Below are 25,424 nucleotides of genomic sequence, written 5' to 3' on the forward strand. Positions count from 1 at the left end.
CCCCCACCCCCCGCCCAGATCCCTGGCATCGAGTGCCCCTGGTGAACTTCGGGAGTGGCCGGGCTCAGCCCTCTGCCTGCCCTGTGTTGGGCCTGGAGGTCTGGGGACGCAGGGCCTGGGAAGCACAAGCCACGGGGCCTCGTGTGTGACCAGTGACCCCATTACTGCTGGACCAGCTTTCTAGCAGAACAACAGCCTTCTGAGCAGGGCACTGGTTGGCCCCAGCCCTGAGCCAGGAGGAGGGGGGTCTGGTGGGGGACCCCCTCCAGTTCTGTGCACTCTGGAGAACAGGCTCCCTGTGTGTGGGGAGCCGTGTAAAGTGATCACGTGTCTCCAGGGAAGAGGCTGGCAGTGTCATTCGAGAACTCCCCAGGGACTGCTCCCAGCGGGGGCCACGGGGCCCCCTGGGGAAGGCTCCCTGCCAGCCCAGCCCGGGCTCCGAGACCCTGCCTGGCGGTCACGGTGGGGACACGCGGGGACACCCGGCCCCGCCAGGTGGAGCAGGCAGGTCAGCGCCCTGGGCCCGCACGCCCACTCGATGTGAATGCGGCCTCTGATGGAGGCCCCGTCGGCCGCGCCCCCGCCCCCAGCCCGAGTGACTCACGCTGGTGGTGCCTGGTGCCCCAGCGGCCGGTCACCAGGCTGGCAGTCAGGCCTGGCATCCGTGAATAGAGACAGGAGCGCCTTGGACAACCCAGGACAAACAAGCGGGGCCCCGCGGCCGTGGCGGGTCAGCAACCAGCAGGGATGCCAGGTTCCCCGCCCCGACAAGGCCAGGACCACGCTGCCCGGGACAGCTGGGCCAAGGGATCCCCCCGGCCCGGCCCACGGACCTCAGAGCCGCCGTGGCGTCGCAGCCAGGCTTTGAGGGGTGGAACCCACCGCCGGACACGGGGGCTCTGATGAGGCCTGCGGTCCAGGTGCCCCTCCCGACAGCCGTCCAGGCCTCTCGGGCTCCGCTCACCACCCGCCCACGTGGCCTCGCTGGTGGCACGACTCGGTCGTCCTCCCCATGGCCCCTGCGGCTGTGTCCTCCCTCCGCTGTCTCCCGACCCTGGGCTGGCCGGTCAGCACGTCCCGTGTCCGCAGGCTCACGTGTCAAGTGCCTGTGAGTCCCGGCATGCACAGGGGACGTCCTGAGGCGTGTTTATCGCTTAACCGCTGGGCTGTTGGAGTCCTGGTGACTGAACAGAACCACGAATAGGAGAGCAATACACACGCACGGGTTTACGTGCGGGTGAGACCCAGGAGGGGTCGTGGGGTTGTGCGTGGGCTGCCAGCCCACCTCTGGGGGATGCTGCCGCCTGCACCCTTCCACACCGTGGTGTCCTTTTATCTGGTTTACTTACTTCCACTGTCCCAGTGGGTGTGCGGCAGGGCCACATCCCGGTTTAACCTGATTTCCCTGGTGCCCAGTGACGTGGAGTGTCCTTCACGCACTTGTAGATCTTTGACAAAGTGTCCGGTTCAAATATTTTGCCCAACTTTTTTTTTTTTTTTGCAGTACGTGGGCCTCTCACTGCTGTGGCCTCTCCCGTTGCCGAGTACAGGCTCGGGACGCGCAGGCTCAGCGGCCATGGCTCACGGGCCCAGCCGCTCCACGGCATGTGGGATCTTCCCAGACCGGGGCACGAACCTGTGTCCCCTGCATTGGCAGGCGGACTCTCAACCACCGCGCCACCAGGGAAGCCCTTGCCCAACTTTTTACATTGGGTTTTTTTCTTGTTGTTGAGGTATGAGTTCTTTGTGTATTTCAGATACAAGTCCTTTATCAGATTTTCTCCATCTGTGACTTGTCTTTTACTTCTCTTAACAGTATCTTTTGAAGAGCATGGTTTTAAAACTTTTGGTCAAGTCCAATTCATTGTTTTTCTTTTATGGACTGTTTCTGGGGGGGGTCGTTCCTGAGAAAACCTTTGCCTACGCCAAGGTCACGCAGAGTTCCATTGGGATGCTTCTCCAGAAGTTGGATGGTTCGGGGTCTATGACAAATGCAGGACTGTGGTCCAGTTGAGTTAACCTCGTAGACGGCGTGGGGCATGGGCCAGGCCCCTTCCTCTGTGCACAGCCTCTGGCCGCCGAAAGGACAGTTCCACCTGCACTCATTGGCTTATGCAACCTTGTCAAAAACCCTTACATGTGGCCTGTTTCTGACTGTCCTGTGGCCGCTCTGCGGCCGTCCCTGTGGCTTTGCGGCCGGTGCTGACGTGGGGGCAGCCCCCTCCCACTCTGCCCTCGCCTCTCCAGCCGGTCCCCTGGGTGCCATCGGCTGCACAGTCTCGAGCCCTTGGCTTCTGCAGGCAGCCTTTCTGTTGGTCCCCGGGGCACCTCCCCCCACCTCCTCTTACTGTAGAACATTGAAAGCCTCACCGGATGGATCAGCTGGGGAAGATCCAAAGTGGCAGAAGTGTTTTTCAGTTAAAATTCGTAGAGAGCAAGAGCCAGTCTAGAGCCATTTTGAAATTGTGAGAATGGACTTTCCTGGTGGCACAGTGGTTGGGAATCCGCCTGCTAACGCAGGGGACATGGGTTCGAGCCCTGGTCCAGGAAGATCCCACATGCCGCGGAGCAGCTGAGCCCGTGCGCCACAACTACTGAGTCCACGCGCCTGGAGCCCGTGCTCCACAATGGGGGAGGCCATTGCAATGAGAAGCCCCTGCTTGCCACCGCAACTAGAGAAAGCCCGCGTGAAGCAACGCAGCCAGAAAGGGAGGGAGGGAGGGAGGAGAAAGAAATTGCAAGAAGGACCTACCAGGTCCCGGGCAGCTGTGGGATGCCTCCGGGGGAGGAGCTGCTCCTGGGTCCCGGCTGTGCCCCAGCCCGCCCAGTGCTGGTCAGGCCCCGGCCACGGGGAGGCGGCCTCCAGTCCTGTCCCTGAGTGGGGACCGTGCCCCCCACCCCCTGGCGACCCCGCGCAGGCCCGTGGCCGCAGCCAGGACTGCAGCTGCCTCTGTGCCGTGGGATCTGACGTGCTTTTCACCCTGACTTTCCCTCTGATGGAGGCCACACGCTCGCCCGCTTTAGAACCAGACCAGGATGTGTTTTGATGTACAGTCGTTCATAAAGGACGTGCTTCCTTTCAACTTTGTTCCAAGACGATTTATATTTGCTGCTATTGCCGATGGCAAACGACTACTGGGTGCAATGCTGCAGACCAGGGCGGGGCAGGGGCACGTTCTGTGTTTTAATGGCAGACTCGCTCTGGGCTGTGGGAAAGAGGTGGGGTGAGGGGTCCCCCGATGTCAGCGGGGCCCTGGGTGGGGCGCGGGTCCCAGGCCAGTGACTGCTCAGCGCCTCCTCCCCGTGCCTGGGCCCGGTGGGCGCCCCCTGAGCCCCCTCTCCCTGCAGGGGCAAGTCCTGCAGGACCATCTCATTCGAGCAGTTCAAGGAGGCACTGGAGGAGCTGGCCAAGAAGAGATTCAAAGACAAGAGCAGCGAGGAGGCCGTCCGAGAGGTGCACCGGCTCATCGAGGGCAAGGCCCCCATCATCTCGGGGGTGACGGTGAGTGCGGCGGGCGGGTCTCGGGAAGGAGGCAGAAGCGTGGTTCCCGGGCGCCGGCGGCCCCCGTCTGCGGTCTGGGCCCCTGGGCTGGACTCGCCCTGGCGGCTTCCCTAACCTCGTTCCCCGCTCTCTTGCAGAAAGCCATCTCCTCGCCCACCGTGTCGCGGCTCACGGACACCACCAAGTTCACGGGCTCCCACAAGGAGCGCTTCGACCCGTCGGGCAGGGGCAAGGGCAGGGCGGGCCGCGTGGACCTGGTGGACGAGTCGGGCTATGTGCCGGGCTACAAGCATGCCGGCACCTACGACCAGAAGGTGCAGGGGGGCAAGTAGCCGGCGGGGCCTTCTCCCGTCGTCCGGTCCCCCGCCGCCTCACACTTCGTTACATTCCTGTGCTTTGCAGGCAGGACTCGGACCCGGGGCTGGGCGGCCGCGGAGGCTCCAGGCCTGCCTCCCTCCCGCCCGGGCCCGCACTCCCCTCCACCCCAGCTTTGGCCCCGACTCACCTTTCCTAACACACCTGCCTCGTGCCCGCCAGGAAGTGGGCAGATGGCCCTTTCCAAAGTGTCTCTCGGGGCCAGACCACACTGGCCACTGGTTTGCAGCAAAGGGGGCGTTTTAAAGGAGCTGGTGGGCAGACCCTGTCGGGGCGGTGTTGACCCGCAAGCGCCAAGGCACCAACCAGCAGCACCGATAAAGCAGAGGGAGCCCCAGACAGGGCACCGTGGGGCCCGGAGAGCACCACGGAGGTGTGGGAGGCGGGGTTCACAGTGCACGCTTGCACACCCAGCACACACAAACACACCCACGCATGCACGCACACGCACCGCGCACACACCGCGCACGCACGCACGCACATGCGCTCAGATGCACAAACCGACCGCCAGGTCTGCGTTGAGGGCGGGCGCCGAGCTGAGGGCTGCCGTGCAAAGGAAGAAGCCTCTGTCGACCAAAGTGACTCCAAGTGTGACGTCACGAGATTTTAAAATGGAAACTAAGGGCAGTTCATTTCGCTTCTCTGAGAAGAAATAGGAAACAGTGATGCATGTTTATTCTCAGAACGGCTCAGGGAAGACTTAGAATATCCCGTCGCTGTGACTCCTTCCCAGCGGCCCCTGTGTCCCCGCCCCGACCCGGGAAGACCCCGGGGGCCCTGGGCTAGAGGCTGCGCGGGTAGTGCGACGGCTCTCTCCTTGCTCCTCTGGCCGCTGTGCTTCCTCTGGCCTCTCTGGAGCCTCCGTGAGCGGCCTGCCCTGTCCTCCCCGCTCAGGAGTGCAGAAACCGCAGGGCAGGACCAGGCCAGGGGAGGGCCCGAGGCTGGTAGCATCTGCGGGGTTTGGTTTCTCTGAGACGCCGGGGTGGGGTGGGGGGCTCCTGCTGTCACAGTGGGCCCTTGGTGGTGTGTCCCTTTGCATGGACATGGCCACAGCCCGGCGTGTAACCCTCTGGACCCTGTGGTCCTGGTTTCGGTCCCGGGGAAAGCCCATGGCGGCCCCCAGGGAATGCTTCCCGGGAACCCAACCGCCCTGCCACTATCTGTCCTGTGTCCAGCGCAGCAGGCCGGTGAGGGGCACCCCTCCATGGACACACGGCCTGGCCCACGGCACAGGTGGCCGTGAGAAAGGCCAGCACTGCCACGGCAGGCACGTTGGTCACAGCTGGACCTGGGACACCTGCCCACCCACATGGAGGGGCTCAGGCCAGCGCTCCCAGCCGACACGGCCCCTCGCACGGGGGGCTCCCCGGGGATGGCGGTGGCCTCTGCGGGCAGCTTCGTCTTGAGGCCTGGCACCTCACCGCGCGATCACCCAGGAGGTGACGGAGCACAGGCACCCGGGGCTCACTGCGAAGATGTGAATCGCTGCCGTCTAGGAAGTTTCTAAAACTTGGGGATCCAAAGCTCCCCGGCCAGGCCCCCAATCCGCCACCAGGAAACAGGCCCGAGGGCTGGGGGAAGGCAGGCAGGAGGCCGGCCCCGCCCCGGGCGCCTCTCCTCCCTCCAGAGGCAAGAGTCACCTGGGGAATCGCGTCTGCAGAGAACTCTGAACGTGCAGAGTGTTTCTGGGCACTAAGCTGATCACAGATGTCAAAGCCCGTGTTCCAGTGCCGGCCGGTTCCTCTCCGTGGACTCGGGACAAGACTCCTCCCCAGACCCATCCTCTGCCCAGCCGCCGCGGGTCTCCGCCTGCCCGACAGCCCGGCACCCCGCACAGCCGTCCCGCGGCAGGACACTGGGGTCCAGCCCTCCCAGCCAGTCAGGGGCTGGCCTGCCCGGGAGCACACGGGAGGCGGACTGAGCAGAAGAAACGACGCCAGTGGCGTCCTGGGACGCTTCCTCACGCTGACCCCCCCGCCCCGGGCCCGGCCTGCGGGGCCGACACCACCCGCCGCAGGAAACCCATCTTCCCGATGGCTACAGCAGCACCTCCCCCTTGGGTTAAGGAAAGTCTAGCGCACACAGCTGCCCCCGTGGCCAGCCCTGTGCTCGCGAGCTGCGGAGGCCGAGGCATCTGGCTGGGTCTCAGGTGTCCCCAGGCCGCCTGAGGCCTCCTTCCCAAAGGGTAGCTCTGGAAACACATCTCCCCGCTCAGGGCAGGAGGAAGCGGCGGCCCCCTCCCCGTCGGCTCCGTCACGGCATCTGTGTGTAGCCCAAACACAGCACGGCGCTCAGGCTCCAAGCTCTGCGCAGACACACGTGCCTCCCTCAGGCTCTGGGTGCTGTGGACAAACAGGCAGGTGTGCGCCTTCGCTGCATGTTCTATGCAACACCCATTCGCTTCTACTAACTGTGGTTAACTAGGAACTACGTGTCTCTCTGTGAATGAAGGAAACTGCACAGCAAGCCCAGCAGGAAGCAGGGGCCCGTGGTCAGGGTGCACCACGCTGACGGCGCCGAGCGCCGGGACAGCAGAGCGAGCGTTGGAGAACATCGTGCCACAGTACTTATTTATTTCTATTTAATGCTGTAGGATAAGCAACTAGGCGGTGGTCAGTTCACCAAAATTGAAGTTCAAATTACGTACGTTTAAAATATTATAGGAAGAGATCTATATTTATACTGGAGTATTTTTACACCTCGAGTATCCTCAGTCTTAAGGTTTGAGGCCAATGAAAGTTACAGTCAGGAAGAGGCACGGGGAGCTCCAGCGGCATCGCCTAAGCTGCGCTACGTCCACGCCCCAGTGGCCGAGAGCTCGGGGCAGGCCGAGGCATCCCTCTGAAGCACCAAGCGGACAGAGGCTCACACACCCGAAGCCTGGGCCTGCTCAGCCACCGGCTGCCGTGGATCAAGCCTTAACGGCACACGGCCCTGCCGCGCACCGCCCGTGGCTGCTTCTGTGGCCACGCCGGCGGCAGGGAGATGGGTCACAGACGCCACGGCCCACGAACCCTACAACAGCCACTGCCTGGACCCTCAGGGGAGGCTGCTGGTGCTGTCCCCGCCCCTGAGGACCCAGCAGGCTCCCTCCTCTGGGAATGTTCCTGCGTGAGCTGGCACACCCTGTCCCACAGTGCACGCAGGTGGAGACACCACTGTCACCTGTTCCGTCCACTCAGGTTGACAATTCAGCTGTACTGTGAAGTCACCACGAGGCTAGAATGTCCTTCGAACTCTGACCCTGAGTAGCTTCCCTCTGCTGACTGACTACTGAGCCCTCTGTGAAATCCCGTGGCTCGGGTGTGGCCTTTGTCCGTGGGAGTGGAGAGTGTGGCCAGTGGTGGCCCCAGGCACTCCTGGGAGGTGGTCGCCCTGCACTTCGAGATGCTTTAGTTAACTTTCTCTCTTCCCCAAACCAAGCCAAACAACAAAGGAGATGCACATAACTCAAACTTGAAAGGGATCATATGCTACTAGTTTGTACTAAGTTTTTTCAGGAAAGGGAAATAAATGTATATATAGATGCGATCTATTTTTGCACTGTTTTCTTACTGTTAGGGAGCGACGAGGGCATCACTTTGCAGTGTGATGGGACAAGCAGTGTGGATGTCACGGGTGCTGACTCCGAACCCCACTCACCAGGAACTCTGGGGGCGTCTGTAGGGCCGAGGCGTGCTGTCACCTGTTAGTCGCGGTGCAAGGCCTGGCTTGCAAACCTGTGATGAAACAGCCCCTGTCTGTCTGCATACCTCCTCGTGTGTTCCCTGTTGTTAACACTGTGTCAGATTGGTAAAGTGACAAATAAAGGTGTTGAATCGTGGGTCTGTGGTCCTCAAGTGCGCTGTGTGCACGGGCAGTCGCGTGGGCACTATGGTAACACGGACACGCCCAGGAGAGGCTGCAACTTACGGGAGTGCCAGCCGCCCTCCAGGTGCAAGGCCTGGAGTGGGATCTGGACACAAACCACATCACGGACGCCCACATCAGCCCTGAAAACGGGGATGACGCCATCAAAACTGACATAAAATAAGGACGTTTTTAGACCATGATGGGGAGACTCGTGCCAGCAGGTGAGAAAGGAAATTGTAAACGCAGAGAGTGATTAGAGACGGAGAGTCTGAGATGTGAGCGAGAAGTGGGCAAACAATAAATAACTACAGGTAAATAGTGACTGTATTTCATTTAAACAAAATATTTCATTAAGGCACCTGAAAAGCATGACATGCAAGCCGGAAGGGGTGCACAGGGAGTCAACGTGCTCATGGCTCGTGTATGATGTCAGGAGTGCTGATCAAATAAACACAAACATGTGCTGTGATACCACACCAGGAACAGGGCACACAGCCTCCAAACCTGTAGAGGTGAAAATGTGAATGACAGAAAATTATCTAAAAACGGCAACACTGGACAGGAAAATAAATCATCCAAGTAGAACAAATAGCACGAGATGGCAGATTTAAACTAAAATGTATCAATTACATTAGGTGATGAAGCAAGAGAAACACAGAAGTGGTAACAGCTCAACCGCCAGGATGAGGAACGACCAAGGAGAATGAGTGGGGCTGTGCAGCAGCTCGGAGGCGGTCAGCCGTCCACGGTGGGTGCCACCCCCGAGGCACACAGGAGGACGCAGGAGCGGAGGCTTCCGGACCACCGCCAAGCTGGCCCAGGACCCCGGTCAGTGGCCTGTTGGAGGCATCCCTGGGCCCTGCTGGGGTCACTTGGTCACTGACTGGGGCTGCCTGGACGAGGCTCCTAAGCTCAGGAGCTGTGACAGAGCCTGACGCCACGGCAGCTGCATACCGTCCCCTGAACAGCAAGGTCTTGCGTGAAGGGACACACCTGCCCCTACGTCTCTGCCACAGGGACACAACTTCAAATGCTGAAACTATTAAAATGTCATTAAAAGATTGAGTGTCATGCTAAAAAACCTGAAAATTAGGCCATAAGAACAAATTCCTAGAGATAACGTAACTTATGAAAACTCACTCAAGAAGAACTGGGAAGCCTGCACAGTGCTGGCCAGGTGAGTACCAACGGCGATGGAGAAGCCGGAAGTCCAGGGGCTGGGCAACAAGGTGTGCATCTCACTCACACGGAGGCCAGCTGGGGCCCGGGGGGAGGGGTGCCACTCGGGCGGCCACCAGCTCTTCTCTGCTGAGCCCCGAAGACACGCCTCCTTCACTTGCAGAGTTGGTCACATGGCCCCAAACCAGCTATAGGGGAGGCACACGGACGGCCCCTGAGAACCCACTCTGCTGTATTGCCAAACCATAATTCAACTGAATCAAGTCAAAAATCTCCTCACAAGATGTGAACTGGTACAGCCACTATGGAGAATAGTATGGAGGTTCCTTAAAAAGCTAAAAATAGAACTACCTACCATATGACCCAGCAATCCCACTACTGGGTATATACCCTAAGAAAACCGTAATTCAGAAAGAGTCATGTACCACAATGTTCACTGCAGCTCTATATACAATAGCCAGGACATGGAAGCAACCTAAGTGTCCATTGACAGATGAATGGATAAAGAAGATGTGGCACGTATACACAATGGAATACTCAGCCATAAAAAGAGATTGAAATAATGCCATTTGCAGCAACATGGATGGACCTAGAGATTGTCATACTAAGTGAAGTAAGTCAGAGAAAGACAAATACGGTATCACTTATATGTAGAGTTTCAAAAAAATGATACAAATGAACCTTTTTGCAAAACAGAAACAGACTCACAGACACCGAAAACAAACTTATGGTTACCAAAGGGGAAAGGCAGAGGGGAGGGATAAATTTGGAGTTTGGGATTAACAGATAAACATTACCTATATATAAAGTAAATAACAAGGTCCTATTGTGTAGCACAGGGAACTCTACTCGATATCCTGTGATAAACCAGAATGGAAAAGAATCTGAAAAAGTATACATATATATAGATATATCTATAGATATACAGATATATATCTATCTGAACCACTTTGCCGTACAGCAAAACTAACATAACATTGTAAATCAACTAAATAAAAAAAAATTTTCAGACATTCAGGGAAGAAGCAGTTACAATCTTATACAAATTCTGCTGGGAATAGAGGATAGTGACGACGCAAACCCCAACAAGAACAGCATCGCAAGGACAAATGTCACCCTGGGCACGGACGTACCACGTTCTTCTCAGAGCCACACTCACGCTGTGCCGGCCGTGTGTGCGACCTGTCTGGGACCGTACTCACAAGTCACTCAGCCCTCACGATGGCCTGCGAGGCAGGCACTGCCAGCCAGGACGTTGGCCCAGAGAATCTGACTGCCCAGGGGGACGTTAAGTGGCACACCTGGAACACGAAATCCTACACAAAACACCCACAAACCACGTACAACAACGTGTATGGAAGGAAAGCCCATCATCAGTAAGTCGTGCTTCTCCCAGAAAGTTACTGTAGTTACAACCATATGAATAGGACGAGGGAGAAAAGTCACATGGTCATCTCAGTAGTGGCACCAGAGTGTCTTATTCATCCACTCACGATGACAAATTCTTAGCAAATTAACAACAGGAGCAAGGCCACCAAAACCCCGAATTTAGTGGTGCAAGTTTAGCGGTGAAGTGGTGAAAGCTCGCCTTTGATTTAACACCCAGAACAAGACAGATGCCCACTCTACTACCACGTATAATCCACAATTATATTAGACGTGCCAGCCAGCACAGAAGAGCTAAACTCAAAACAAAACCGAAAAGAAAACATAAAGTAAAAGCCCAGAGTAAAGGAATGGAACGGAGAAAAGAAAAGCCATTACTCACAGAAGGCATGACTGCGCTAGAAAGTCTAGCACAGCTACAGGCAAATTATCACGAGTCTAACAAGATCGCTGGGTGTAAAATTAATGTACAAAAAATCAATTCTATTTCCATATAATACAAACAAACACATTTCAAAAACACATCTTTTAGATATGGCATCACAAAATAAGGAAAACCTAGGAAGGAACATAACAAAAGATGCATAAGACCTCCATGGAGAAAATTACAGAACTATAATTAACATACATTAAAGGAGATCTAATAAGTGGACACAGATACTACAGTCATGGCTTGTAAGACCCAATATTACCTATGTCAGCTCTTCCCAAACCGACCAATGCAATCCCAAACAAAATCCCAAGTTAACCAGCTGATTCTGAAGCTCATGCAATTCACAGGGTCAAAAGTAGCCCGAGCCCCCGACATGGGGTGGGAGGTCTTGACCTACGGGGTGTGGCACTGCACAGGGACGGACTGGACCCCAGTGGAGGGAACAGACACACGAATCATTTGTGACCAACGAGTCTTGTGAATGGATGGTGCTACATGTGAAAACCCCGGAACTGGGTCCTTAACCCTCACAACACGCACAGAAGTCAATTCCAGGTAGAATATGTATCTAATACTCAAAACAGACAAAACTGTGCGCTCTTTTAGAAGATACATGGAATGTTTTATGACCACAAACAGAAAAATCATCATGAAAAAGACTGATAAATTGCATCCTATTAAAGTTTAAATTGGGACTTCCCTGGCAGTCCAGCGGTTAAGACTTTGCCTTCCAAAGCAGGGCGTGCAGGTTTGATCCCTGGTCGGGGAGCTAAGATCCCACATGCCTCACAGCCAGAAAACCAGAAGCAATACTGCAACAAATTCAATAAAGACGTTAGAAATGGTCCACATCAATAACAACAACAAAAAACGTTAAAGTTTAAATTTTCTCTTCATCAAAACACACCATTAAGATGTGGAAAGACAAGAAAAAGCTATTTGCAAACATAATGCACGAAGTACTAGTACCCAGCACCACAAATAACTCCTACAAGTTAAGAGACAGACTATCCGGTAGGAAAACAGGGAAAATCCTTGACCAGGCACCTTGGAAAGGCAGGTGCTCCCTCTGGCCGATGGGGCAGCAGGTGCAGGACTCCCTAGGAGGCAGACTTCTAGAAGCCTGATGGAAAGTGTGGGGCGTGAGGGCCAGCAGGTGTCCCCACGTACCTGCCAGCAGCAGCGTTAGCTGGTGTCACCACTTCGCAAACAGTTCCAGATGATCTGTAGTAACGCCACTCAGAATATGGTTAAGGAGTTAAATGAAACATGAACATAATGGGAAATAAAACCTTTATAAAAAAGGTGTTCTTTCCTTTTTATAAAAAGGGACCAAACGGAATTTTAGTACGAAGGAATATACAATTTCTAAAATTAAAAATTCAGTCTACAAGCCCAACAGCAGATCAGGCGCATGGAGGAAACAGCAGTAAACTCTGTGACGGGACAACAGAGACCACCCAACCGAAGCTCCTAGAACACTAAGGAGGAAAAGACCCAAGATTAGGGAAAGGGGGGGCCAGACCCAGGGGCTGACGTGGCGTCACTGGAGTGCTGGGGGGAGGGGATCGGAAAGGCGGCTCGGGTCAAGGGAGAAATAACAGGAAATCGTGGCCCAAACTTCCCACATTTGATGAAAAATACAAAGCTCAACGTAACCCAAACGAGAAACATAAAGTAACAGCATGGCGACAATCTTCTACAAGCTGAAAACAGATTCATGCGAAAATCTTTAAATAAAAAAAAAATCTCATGATGAAACACGCACCCCCCATACCGACTTCCCTGTGGTTACGAAAACACAACGCGACCTGAAGGCGAGGGCCGCCTCCTGAGCCCCAGGGCCTGCGCCAGACCCTGCTCTCGACCTGCAGCTCTGCTCCCTAAGTCCACCGCACGGCACTCTCAACAATCACTCCGCTTCACCAAAGCAAGTATTACCTAAGATACAACGTTTCCAATCTAAAAATCTAATTTTACGCCCTGTTAGGACATACTTTTCAGAGATGAACTGCAAGCCAAGGAGAGCGGGGCTTGGGCGGTATTTCTCCTGTGGAAAGTTAACGCCGCAGACATTCCTCACAGCTCTAGGTGTGACTTGTACTTAGTCTCAGATCTTGCAGTTCGTGCTCATCAACCGTGGTGCACGGCTTATGTCATAAAAGAACTCAACGCGAAACTCAGTTATAATCGAAGAGCCACTTTTTAGGACAATGTATTAGTTCATTAAATAAGGGTTGCTTGTTACACAATCAATTATTTTCTTTAACCGTCCTACAGAGCCGCTTTCTTGCACGTTAGGCAAAAAAATACAGCATTTTCTCAAGATATTTGATGAAAAACTACTGACCTGTTTGTCTCAAGACATGTAAGGGGCTTGGATGAGCCTGTCTTTTTAGGACACTTCAGACCCCCCCTCTCCCCGCCCCACAGGCCCTGAAGACAGACACCCACAGAGAGGAGCGCTCAGGGCATGGACGCGGGCGGGAGGCTGGGGCCCAGGGCCGTGCTCTGAGCTCCCCGTGGCTCCAGTGCAGCGGCCCCACCTCGGCCTCGTGCTGCGCCCGCACCTGGCCCAGCTCCCAAAGGAGGTGCTCGTTGGTGCTGACCAGGGACCTGGAGACGAGGCAGGGGACAGCGCTCAGCCCCGGGCCCCATCCCCGCCCCGAGGGCCCTCGCGCTGGCCCTGCTTCTGCCCCTCGCCTGGCGGGGCTGCGTCTGCCCGCCAGTTCTAGAAAAGGTCCAAGGATGGAAATTTCTAATTCGCGGGCAACTGCACTTCTGACACGGACACGGCACAATAGGAAAGGCCTGGGTTCCTTAATGCTGTGGCCGTTTTTAACTCTGGAGGAATCTCAGCAGGGAAGTGGGGCTGCACGCTGCCGACCCCGTCTCCAGGCTGCCAGCTCACCCGGTTGGCACTGACTGAGGGACCTCCGTGGCGCCGCGAGCCACAGAGAGCGCGGGGCCGCGTTCTCCACAAAGCTGGCCACGCCAGCGACAAACCCCGTTTGCCGGGACACTGGGAGAGCCACGGGCCAGGCGGAGGTTCAGCACCGACCCACCTGCTGCTCGGAGAGGCGCTGCGGCCCTGCCTTGCCCACACCGAGCCCACGGAGCCCACCCGCCTGCGGCCTGCCTGCCCTGCCCTGCGGGGCTTGTGCTGGGATGGGCCCAGGGGCCTGTGGCCCCCAATCCCCACAAGGTCACAGCCGGGGCCGCCGTGGTGACCTCGACCGACAGTGAGAAGGGGGCGGGGGGAGAGCAGAGGAAAAGGGAGGGTGGGACGGGAGTGCTGCCCTCAGGCCTGCCCCCCACTGTTGCGGCTTCCCCTCCGCAGCCCCACCCGCTTGCCAGCACGCAGGTCTCTTCACAAAATCCGAGCTGGGGGCAAAGGTGGAATCTGTTTCTGCGAGAACAACCGAGAACCACCACGCCGAGGGGGCACGCGCAGGCCTCCAGGACACGGCACCACCTCTCCCTCGCCCCTCGTCCCCCCTTAACACCTCCCAGGAAGCTGCAGCAGGAAGGACCTCGCGGCTCAGTAAGACGCAGAAGCTCACACAAGCTCTGAGTCAACTCAGCGACACATGTGGGCTCGGGACCAGCGGCCCGCTGTCCCGGGCAGGCACCTACGGCTCTCCTGCAGCATCTGGGTGAGTTCCTGGATCCTGTCGTAGTGCCCCAGACGCTGCTTTAGTTCCACAGTCTCCCCGGAGAGCTGCTTCACACTTGTCTGAAATCCTGATGGGAAAAGAAGCAGCAATATTCAGTGAAATGTGCTCCCACATTTTAAAAATTTTTATTTATTTATTTAGTTAGTTTTGGCTGCGTTCGGTCTTCATTGCTGCGCGCGGGCTTTCCCTAGTTGCGGCGCGCGGGCTTCTCACTGGGTGGCTTCTCTTGTTGCGGAGCACGGGCTCTAGGCACGCAGGCTCAGTAGCTGTGGCTCGTGGGCTCTAGAGCACGGGCTCAGTAGTTGTGGCGCACGGGCTTAGCTGCTCCGTGGCATGTGGGATCTTCCCGGACCAGGGCTCGAACCCGTGTCCCCTGCACTGGCAGGCGGATTCTTAACCACTGCGCCACGAGGGAAGTCCCAACACTCCCACATTCTGGAAACTAAAATGATTCTAGAGTTTAAAGCGCACCTGGGAAACACGGGAAAAAGTCATCAGGGTGAACAAAGCAGCCCCCTCTCCACCTGCAATCATCCCACCCAGGGCCCAGCGCCGGCCCCTGCTGTTGGGGATGAAGCCCCGGGACTCTGCCCTCCGGGCACTCCTGAGGGGTGCGTGCGGTGTGGAGCAGACAGGTGGAGGTGGGCCTGGCGCCAGCCAGAGGTCCTGGGCTGACCTGCTGCCGGACAGCAGGGCCTTCGGGAAGAAGACCCCGGCAGCCCACAGGACTGGGGTGAAGGGCTGCGGGGACGGTTACCGGGCAGCGGGCCCCGGAGGGTCTCGGCTGTGACTGTGCTCACGCCCCGAGATGCTTACCACCCGGTCCTTTAGGAAGAAGTTTCAGACCCCCGAGAGGTCAGACTGGAGCAGACACTCAGGCTGAAGCCCCCGTGGGACCCCACGTCACCTCACATTACCCCAGAGCAGGCTGCACCCCACCTCGAAATCCCGAGGGCACTTTTGCAAAACTGGCAAAACAGAATCCAAGACAGTGAAGAGGGAAACAAAAATGCCCTGCGTCCGGAAGGAGCCGTAACCAAGGAGGAGGACGCCCCGGGGAGGGCCCCGTGGCCTTTCAGCAGCTCAGAAGGACGGTCCCGGGCCCGCGTGCCCGCGCTGGCAGGGCTGGGGGCTCCGGCCCCGCTTCACTGCGCTTGCTGAGTCTGAATCCCGTGAAATCCTGACTCTTACACGTACAAGTAAACCGCGAACTCACCAGTGATCTGCAGTTCAGTGTGGATGGAGCGTCGGCGTTTCTCACTTCTTTTTTCACGCTGAACAGAAGAGACTTCAAGCTACTGCTTTCCTCCAGAGTTCTGCCCAGATGCTGCCTCAGGTGATCCACAGACACAGAGCAACGCATGCCAAACAGACGAGTCGAACTCTGTGCAGACTGCATCGCTACAAAGATGGCATCTGGGGCCCGTCTGTCTGGATCCAAATGGTCCCAAACTGCACAGTGTAAGGAGAAGGGGTGCCACTACTCATCTGCCCAAACCCCCAAATCCACGGTCCTCTGTTTCCGGGTTGACAGGCCTGCTGTGCCCATGGGGACGACGCACTGCCCGGTGACCACGCAGGCTGGGGCTGCAGCCCTTCCTGGATGCGAGAGCCATTTGTGTGCAGACACCCAGAGGATGCCGGCACCACTTCACTATTTTTCACTTATGCCTCTAAAAATGAAGCTTTGTGTAGGATCTCTGTCTTGGTAAGATGGTAAGCACCAGACACTTCAGACACTTGTCTCCCAGCAGCCCTGTGGCTATTTCCACTCCCATCTTACAAATGGGGGGACTGAGCACAGAGGGTGCTCACGCCCGGGAGGAGACCCGTCCCCGCCACACACAACACACAGAAGCCACCACGTGGCACCCTCCCCATCAGCTGCCGCATCGTGAGGACTTGCGGGGCTGCCTGGAGTGGGCGTGGAGGACCTGCACCCTGCTAAGCCTTCAGAGGAGACCCCAGCGCCGAGTGACAGCCTGGCAGCAACTTCAGGAGGCCCTAAGACACACGGCTCAGCTACCCTGGGCTCTGACCACAGAGACCACACAGGGTAAGCGTGTGCTGTTTGAGGTGTGACTGGGGGTGACTTGTTACGCAGCAACAGACAACCTGACAGAGGGGGTTCAGTACCTGCTGCCATCCCTACAGCCCACCCTCTTAACCACGGGACAGAAGCCAAAAAGCTTCTACACAGCAAAGGAAACCATCAACAAAATGAAAAGGCAGCCTACGGATTGGGAGAAAATATTTGCAAACCATTTGTCTGATAAGGCGTTAATATCCAAAATATATAAAGAATTCACACAACAGTGAAAAAACAATCTGATTTAAACATGGGCAGAGGACCTGAACAGACATTTTTTCAAAGAAGACATCTAGATGCCAACAGGCACATAAAAAGATGCTCAGCATCGCTAGTCATCAGGGAAATGCAGATCAAACCACAGCAAGGTGTCACCACACCTGCCAGAACGGCTTCATCAAAAGGACAAGCGATAACAAGTGTTGCCAAGGGTGTGCAGAAAAGGGAACCCTCGTGCGCCGTTGGTGGGAATGTGAATTGGTGCAGCCGCTACGGAGAACAGTATGGAGGTTCCTCAAAAATTTTAAACCAGAGCTACCAGATCCAGCAATTCCACTTCGGGGTGTTTATCTGAAGCAAACAAAAACACTAATTTGAAAAGATATGTGCACCCCCCGTGTTCATAGCAGCATTACTTACAATAGCCAAGCTATGGAGCGACCTCAGCGCCCATCAGTAGATGATGAACGGATAAAGAAGATGCGCCGTATGTTACAACGAGAAAGATGAATACCATGTGATCTCAGTCACAGGTGGAATCTAAAACAAACAAACGAAGTGAAGCCCACAGATACAGAGAACTTGGTGCCTGCCAGAGGCAGAGCTTAGGGGTGGGAGAAGGGGGTGAACCGTTACTGCTCTTTAGTTTAAATCAATTGAATTTTTTAAAAAAGTTTTCTGCAAAGAAAAGGGAGAGGTTGTTAGTTAGATTAAAAACGCAAGACCCAAGTGTGCGCTGCCTACAGGGAACCCACTTTAAATATAAGCACCCCAATAAATTAAAAGGACGGAAAAAGAAAGATACACCATAGCAACACTAATGGAAGAAAGCTGCTGGTGGCTATGCTCGTGTCAGTCAAAGCAGAGCGAGAGAGAGAGAGAGAGAGCAGGCACAAAGGGGAAAAGCACGAGAGGAAGCATCAGGGGACTAACAGCGGTCAATGGCAGGCAGGGTGCCAGGTGGCGGCAGCGCGTGGAGGGCAAGGCAGAGAACGGCCGGGAGGTGCGCCCACGCGGGACAGCAACACCGGTACGACCACGCGCTGGGAACGCCGACACCACTGAGCACACAGGTGTCACCTCAGCGGCCCCCGGGGGACCAGGGCACAGGCGTGGGCCCATCACATGGCACAGGGGTGACCAGATTCACACCGGGCAGCCTAACTCCACGGCCCCCACATTCAACCCTGACAATGTACGAGCTTGACCAAAAAGAACAATTATACCATATGGGTCAAATTTACTTATTTTGGCTATAAAATAAATAAATAAAACGAAAACGAAAGAACACTTAAATAGTTTCCATACAATTAAACTGAACCATAATGATCGTGAGGTAAAAACCTCACCATGCTGAATGCACGATGGTCTTTAAGTAAAAATTATACATGTTTAAGGTGCCCCTTCGATGGTCTGATGTGCGTGTGCATAGTGATGGCCACAGTCGAGGTAATACACACATCTTCTCTTCACAGAGTAACCATTTTTGGGGTGATGACAACACTGGAAATCTGGCCTCTCAGCAGATTTCCAGATTCCAGGCGGTCTTATTCACTGTGACCACCAGGCACGCTTTGGAGCCCGACACTTAGTCACCTACAGAGCTGCCACTCTGTGCCCTGGGCCACCATCTCCCCACTCCCCCCACCTCCCCACCACCGGTGACCACCGCTCTGCTCTCTGCTTCTATGAACTCAACTCTCAGATTCCACATAGGAGATCATGGACTTTGTTTTCTTTCCACGTCTGACTTATTTCACTTAGCATAACACCCTCGAGGTCTATGGCAGGATTCCCTTCTTTCTAAAGATGAATAATGTCCCACTGTACACATACACCACGTCTCCTTTACCCACTCATCCACCGAAGGGCGCTTAGGCTGCTTCCACATCTTGGTTACTGTGACTAATACTGCAGCGAACATGGCAGTACACGTATCTCTTCCAGATCCTGATTGCACTTCCTTTGGATAAATACGCAGAAGTGGGATTGCTGGATCATATGCTAGTTCTACTGTGGGTTTTTTGAGGACCCTCCATACTGTTCTCCACAGGGGCTGCACCAACGCACATTCCCGCCAACAGTGCACAAGGGTTCCCTTCTCTCCACATCCTCCACTTGTTATCTTCTTGTCTTTTTGACGACAGCCATTCTGCAGGTGTGAAGTGATAGCTCACTCTGGTTTTGATTTGCATTTCCCTGATCATTAGTAATACTGAGCATCATTTTCACATGTCTGTCGACCATCTGTATGTCTTCTTTTTAGGTCCTCTGCCCGTTTTTTAGTTGGGTTTTTTTCTTCTATTGAGTTGTATATTAACCCCTCGTCAGATAAATGGTTTGCAAATATTTTCTCCCAATCCATAGGCTACCTTTTCATTTTGGTGATGGTTTCCTTTGCTCTGCAGAAACTTTTAGTTTGAGGTAGTCCCACTAGTTTACTTTTGCTTTTGTTGCCTTTGCTTTTGGTGTTACATCCAAAAAATCACTGCCAAGGCCATGTCAAGGAGCTTTCTTCCCCTGTTTTCTTCTAGGTTTTTTTTGGCCGCACTACGCAGCATGCAGGATTTTAGTTCCCCTACCAGGGATCAAACCCATGCCCCCTGCAGTGGAAGCGTGGAGTCCTAACCACTGGACCACCAGGGAAGCCCCTTCTAGGAGTTTTAGTTTCAAGTCTTATATTTAAATTTTTAATCCACCCACTCTGAGTTAAATTTTGTGTGTGCTGTAAGATAAGGGTCCAAGTTCATTCTTTTGCCTGTGAACATCCAGTTTTCCCAACACCATTTACTGAAGAGATCATCCTTTCGCCATGGTGTATTCTTGGTGCCCTTGTCAAAAATTAGTTGACATATATGTGTGCGTTTATTTTTGGGTTCTCTATTCTGTTCCAGTAATCTATGTCTGCTTCTGTGCCAGCACCATACTGTTATGATTACTATAGCTTTGTGATATAATTTTAAATCAGGAAGCGTGATGCCTGAAACTGTTCTTTCTCAAGATCACTTTGGTGATTTGGGCTCTTTTGTGGAACTACAAAAAGAAGAATACAAATTAAAAGAAAAATAATTATACAAATTTTAGAATCGCTTTTTCTATTTCTGTGAAAAATGCCATTGGAATTTTTACAGGGCTTACACTGCGACTGTAGATGTCTTTGGGCAGTGTGGACATTTTAACATTAACAACCTTCCACCCGTGAACGTGGGATATCCTTCCGCTCATTTGTCTGCTTCAACTTCTTTTATCAATGTTTTATAGTTTTCAGTGTTAAGATCGTTAGCCTTCTTGGTTAAATTTATTCCTCCGTATTTTCTTCTTTTGGATGCTATAAATGGAACAGCTTGGGAACAATCATTGGTATAAAGGAATAAGAATGACTTTTGTTGTGCTGACCTTGTATCCTGCAGCTTCACTGAACGTACCTGCTCTGCTTTTCTTTTGTGAGGTCTTTAATGTTTTCTACATGAATGATCACATCGTCTACAAATAGAGGTGACTTTACTCCTTCCTCTCCAATCTGGATGCTTTTGTTTCTTTTTCTCACCTGCTTGCTCTTGCTAGTACAGTTGATCCCTGAACCACGGCGGGTCGGGGGGCTGGGGAGCCGACTCTCCTTGCAGCTGAAAATCTGCATATAATTTATAGTTAGCCCTCCAAATGTGCAGTTCTGTGTCCGTGGATTCAACCAACTTCCAATTGTGTAGTACTATAGTATTTACTATTTTAAAAATCCACGTATAAATGAACCCATGTAGTTCAAACCCACGTGTTCAAGGGTCAGCTGTACTTCCAGTGGAAGAGAAGCTGCAGACTGGACACCCTGGTCTCATACTGGGTCTCAGAGGAAAAGCATTCAGTCTCCCCCACTGATCGTGAGGTGAGCCAAGGGCTTCTCACAGATGGCCTTCATTGTGTTGAGGAAACTTTCTTTTACACCTATTTTGTTGAGTTTTTTTCTTATCATGAATGGATGTTGAACTCTGTCAGATGCTCTGTCTCCATCACTTTGGATGACTGTGTGGTCTTTATCTCTCCATGAGTTAATGTAGAGTATTAATTTGTGTATGTTGAACCAACCTGGCATCCCAGGGGACAATCCCTCTTGGTGGTGATGTGTTGCTGAACTTGGTATACCAGTCTTCTGTTGAGGATTTTTACATCTATGTGCATCAGACAGTAGCCTGTATTTTCTTTTCTTACAGTGTCTTTGGCTTTGGTATCTGGGCACTGCTGGCCTTATGAAATTAGTTTTAAAGTATTCCCTCTACTTCTATTTTTTTGGAAGTTTAAGAAGGATAAGTATTAATTCTTCTTTGAATGTTTGATAGAATTCAGCCATGAGGCCATCTGGTCCTGGACTTTCCTTTATTAAGAGGTTGATTACTGTTTCATCTCATTTGTTATTGGTCTCTTAGGTTTTATTTCTTCTTGATACAGTCTTGGTAGGTTGTATGTTTCTAGGAATTTATCCATTTCTCCTAGGTTCTCCAATGTGCTTGTATATAACCATTCTTTGACTCTTTTTATTTCTGAGGCATCCGTTGTAATGCCTCCTCTTTCATTTCTGATTTTTAATCTCCTCTCTTTCTTAGTCTAGCTAAGAGTTTATTGGTTTTGTATATTTTCAAAACCCAACTCCGTTTTGTTCATTGTTTTCCTGTTGCTTTTCTACTCTCTTATTTCTTTCTGCTATGATCTTTATTATTTCCTTCCTTCTGCTTTCTCTGGATTCAGTGTGTTCTTCTTCCTAGTTCCTCTTGCTGTAAAGTTAGCTGGTTTATTTGAGATTTTGAGATCGTTTTTCCTTTTTAGTGTAGGCATTTATGAGTGATGGTCTCATGGTGAGGTTACAAAAGACGAGGGCAGCCTCAGCCAGGAAGTGGGCTCCACTGCCAGGCCCACACTGTGCTGGCTCTGGCTGCCCTTCAGCGCCACCTGGTGGCAGAGTTCCCACAGGTCCAACAGGACACCTTGGTCTCATAGCTGGCTAGTGCAGACAGGACAGCCAGGTAACTGGAACCTCTCTCACCAGTGTTCTGGGGAGCCTGAGCCAGGCAACACTGGGGCCACAGAAACTCCACCTCCAGCCCAGCCTCACTCTCTCTTTTTCTCTCCCACTCGGCCTCTCTCAGAACAGAACGCAGCTGCCCAGGAGAGGCAGAGCTGGGACAAGTGGCGTGATTGCCATCTGCAATCACTGTCATGAGGGGTCCTGGAGTGACAGAGTCACGCTGCATCCCTGAAGGGCAGCTGGAGTCCCTGGGGGTGAGGAGAGCCTGGTGGGGGAGGGGGTTCGCGTCCTGCAAAGGGCAGGAAGGGGCCCCGGTGTTGTGCCCAACAGCTGTAAGGGGAAGCAGCGTTGAGAAGCTACCCTCATTCTGTGATGTCAAAACTACATTTTGGGGCTTCCCTGGTGGCGCAGTGGTTTAGAGTCCGCCTGCTGATGCAGGGGACACGGGTTCGTGCCCCGGTCCGGGAGGATCCCACATGCCACGGAGCAGCTGGGCCCATGGGCCATGGCCGCTGAGCCTGCGTGTCCGCAGCCTGTGCTCCACAACGGGAGAGGTCGCAACAGTGAGAGGCCCGCGTACCGCAAAAAACAAAACAAAAAAGCCCTACATTTTGCTCCATCTGTGAACAAACGGAACTAACTCACCATCTCCTTCCGAGTGTCGCTGAGTTCCGACACCACCTCACTCATCTTCACGCTACACTGCTGCTGTAGCTCAGCAAGGCGACTCTGCAAAGACTTATTTTCCATAGTCAGGGAGCTAATTTCTTCACTCACATGTTGTTGAACTGTCCTGAGTGGCTGTAAACTCTTGGACAGATGACAAAATGTGTCTTGCCTGAGCTAGAAGAATCAAACATTATTACAACAACTATGTTGAAAGGATGAGTGTAAACAAAACATGTTCAATGCATTTTGAATAACACGGGCTACATGGCTCAAAAACACTGACCGGCATGGAGACTGGAAAAGGGACACGTACGCCATTGAAATGACCTCATCAGGCCTCTTTATCCTCTGCCGTGGATGAGGACCAACAGGCAAAGAGCAACAGTCTTAGAGACCTAGAGAAGGGGCCTCAGGGAAAGGCCACCATTAGGAGGTCTGCCTGAACGCGCTCTCACACAGCACCGACTGCTGCTCCAGGCCTGGCCCTGCTCCACGACTGGGAAAGCAGACAGTCCTGCTGCTAGCCCTGACAGGGTGTAGGTTTATGCGGTCAGGATCCAGGGCCGCCAGCTTCTCAGGGCGCCCTGATTCCAGAAGGCGAAGCTGAGGGGCCAAGACACTGAGTGGAAGGCTTGGGAGCCTATGGTGCAGCTAAGCTGGGAGATCCAGGCAGATCGGGGTCTGCTGGAAGGAGAGAGCTGGCAGGTCCCTGCTCCCCCTGGGGCACGTGAGGCTACAATCAGGCTGTGGGGAAAGAGAAGGTGGCCCTGGGGACACAGCATGTCCCCGCCTCACACCCTGACTCTGGATGTGGGGTCCCCTGTGTGCCCCTGTACCCAGGCACCAGGCAGAAGAAAACCCAAGTCCCCTCTGGGGAGGGGCCACATCTTCCTGGGCCTCAAGTCATTGCCACCAAAAGGTCAGCAAATCCAGGGCCCTGCATTCAGTCAAATGCTGAGAGGATTCGGAGAAGACAGCAGCAGCATTTTAGTCTCTCCAAATCCCCACAGAAAAACAGAGCAAGGAGAAGCAAACACCCAGGAAGAGCGATGCCAACACCACTGGCTGATGACACACCTCCAGGAAGCCTGGAGCGCCAGCAGGTGGGAGACGACAGCCGCAGGCCACGTGGAGTCCTCCATGTCTGCCACCTCCGGAGAACCCAGACGCTGTGAAGAGGACCATCAGGACGCTCCCCGCAGCACAGTGAGGCAGTGACGCCGGTGAGGCGGTCCGGCGAGACACGGGGACCAGCGCCCCGCAGTGGGGCGCAAGCACCTGCCCGCAGAGCCCTGGGCCAGCTCGCCGAGGAGCACCTCGCTGCTGTGCAGGGGGCTGCAGCCACTCCAGTGCCTGCCCACCAGGTCGAGGAGCGCCACCTCCAGGGTGGCCTTCTTCCCAGGCGGCACGGCCAAGTGCAACTTGGGACACACCTGCACGGAAACAAACCACGAGCGTGGCTTTTTCCCTGCCTGAAACCAGTGGGTACGATGCAGCACTAGGCGTGCGTGCCACGCTGATGCCCCGTCCCACCGCCTACAAGCACGATGGCGGTTCACACACCACAAGCCTGCAGGCGTGGCTCATGGGATCCACCTCCCCACCCCTGCACGTGCGTCCACATCTGTGGGGCGGGGACAACATCTCACACCGGGAGGAACGGCGAAACTGTCACCCTAGTGTAACAGTCAGGAGACGGTCGGTTCCCAGGGACAGCTGTCCTGGGCCCTCCTGAACCAGCCCCAGCGATTGTGGGAGGGAGGAGAATAGTCTCGGCCTGAACAGTCACTGGAGCCCCGGAGGCTCTAAGTGCAGCGCAGCCCACGCGGGACTAGAGGGAGGGCTGGCCGGGACGGCGCAGGCTCAAGGCTGCCGAGGCTCCACCCCGGGCCCAACCACGCCAGGGCCGCAGTCACTGGCATTCACGGCAATGCTGTCTTTTCTTCTGTTTAGAAATTGTTTTACCAATTTTAAGGGATTACTGCAGAAAGCGGGGTGGCTCCTGCCCACTTTCTGAGCGCCTAGGGAACAATTCCTGGGTCCGGGGATTTGGGGAGTAAATGCCAGCAGTGCCAGAGCTGGGGACGAGCCCCGCCGCCCCTCACAGCCCGGCGCTCCCCACTGTTACACAGATAAAGGGCTTTTCTCCTCGAGGCCATCTGGAACAGCCAGCGAGACCCTGAAGGGAGCGTGGGAGCGGCCTGGGCCACTTGAGCCGGGACAGCCCTCACTCCTGGCATCACTGCGCACCCACGGGAGCCCCAGGAGCACCGGGAAACACATGCCCGCAGAGGGGACACTGCTCTACCCGAGGTCACACCAAGGGCGGGCCGGTCGGCGTGGGAACACTGAGGCCGGCCGCTGGCCCCAAAGAGCCGAGGCTGAGAGCACCTGTGGGCATCAGCACACATACCTCCGCCGGGAGCTGCACTGGACGCTCAGCCGCAGGCGTGGGTGATGGAGCCGCGGTGCCCAGCGCGGTCAGGCTTCTGCCTTCCACCCGGCAGAAGGGTCGTGCCCTCTCCAAGAGGACGATCTCACCACAGGGTCAGAGTGCTCAGAGGAGGGGGCGCCGCAGGCAGCGCCCCTCCTGCAAAGTCCCAACCCCACAGCAAGGGCCAGCCCGTCAGGCGAGGCTCCGCCCGGGGTGACACCCATCTGGGGACAGGGAAGGCCCAAGCACATTCCCAGCTCAAGCAAGTCCTCGTTTTCCTTCCTTCACTCAATCCACTGAGAGACTAAAGAGGCGAACAGACAGCGGCCAGACGAGCCGTGAAAGCAGAGCTCAGCCCCGCAGCCTGCGGCTGGAAGCCACCCACCACCTACGATGGGCCCAGCGTCCCTGATTCTATGTCTCCAGCTCAGGACCAACCACAGGGGGCCAGGCGCTCCCCTCACCAACCTCGTGGGACGCCCCCTTCCAGCCCCAGCCCCCGGCCTCCCTGGGCCGCAGCCCCTGTCAGGGCACCTGTGCCCCTTCTCTGCTGGGACACTCTCCCCCAGCACCCGCCTGGGAGTGACGTGGCAGG

The 25,424-nt window shown here is 54.9% G+C and overlaps 2 protein-coding genes across 3 annotated transcripts in view; one reads left to right on the top strand and one right to left on the bottom strand.

Annotated features, from left to right (window-relative positions):
- Window positions 1-7,694, top strand: part of TPPP (tubulin polymerization promoting protein) — an 11,816-nt gene extending 4,122 nt beyond the window's left edge. For both annotated transcript variants that reach the window (XM_024731965.1, XM_024731964.1), the window contains 2 exons: window positions 3,349-3,502; window positions 3,640-7,694. In XM_024731965.1, coding sequence (XP_024587733.1) covers window positions 3,349-3,502; window positions 3,640-3,834 — 349 coding nt within the window. In that variant the 3' untranslated portion in view covers window positions 3,835-7,694. The remainder of the gene's footprint in view (window positions 1-3,348; window positions 3,503-3,639) is intronic.
- CEP72 (centrosomal protein 72) overlaps window positions 5,950-25,424 on the bottom strand; it is a 41,616-nt gene continuing 22,141 nt past the window's right edge. The window contains 10 exon segments of the mRNA XM_024731985.1: window positions 5,950-6,139; window positions 13,182-13,343; window positions 14,360-14,471; window positions 15,617-15,748; window positions 22,374-22,503; window positions 22,505-22,569; window positions 23,702-23,828; window positions 24,501-24,574; window positions 24,704-24,786; window positions 24,937-25,053. Of these exon segments, the coding sequence (XP_024587753.1) occupies window positions 5,950-6,139; window positions 13,182-13,343; window positions 14,360-14,471; window positions 15,617-15,748; window positions 22,374-22,503; window positions 22,505-22,569; window positions 23,702-23,828; window positions 24,501-24,574; window positions 24,704-24,786; window positions 24,937-25,053 (1,192 nt within the window).

This window comes from Neophocaena asiaeorientalis, unplaced genomic scaffold (genome assembly GCF_003031525.2).
Source record: "Neophocaena asiaeorientalis asiaeorientalis breed wild unplaced genomic scaffold, Neophocaena_asiaeorientalis_V1.1 scaffold104, whole genome shotgun sequence".
Classification (NCBI taxonomy): domain Eukaryota; kingdom Metazoa; phylum Chordata; class Mammalia; order Artiodactyla; family Phocoenidae; genus Neophocaena; species Neophocaena asiaeorientalis.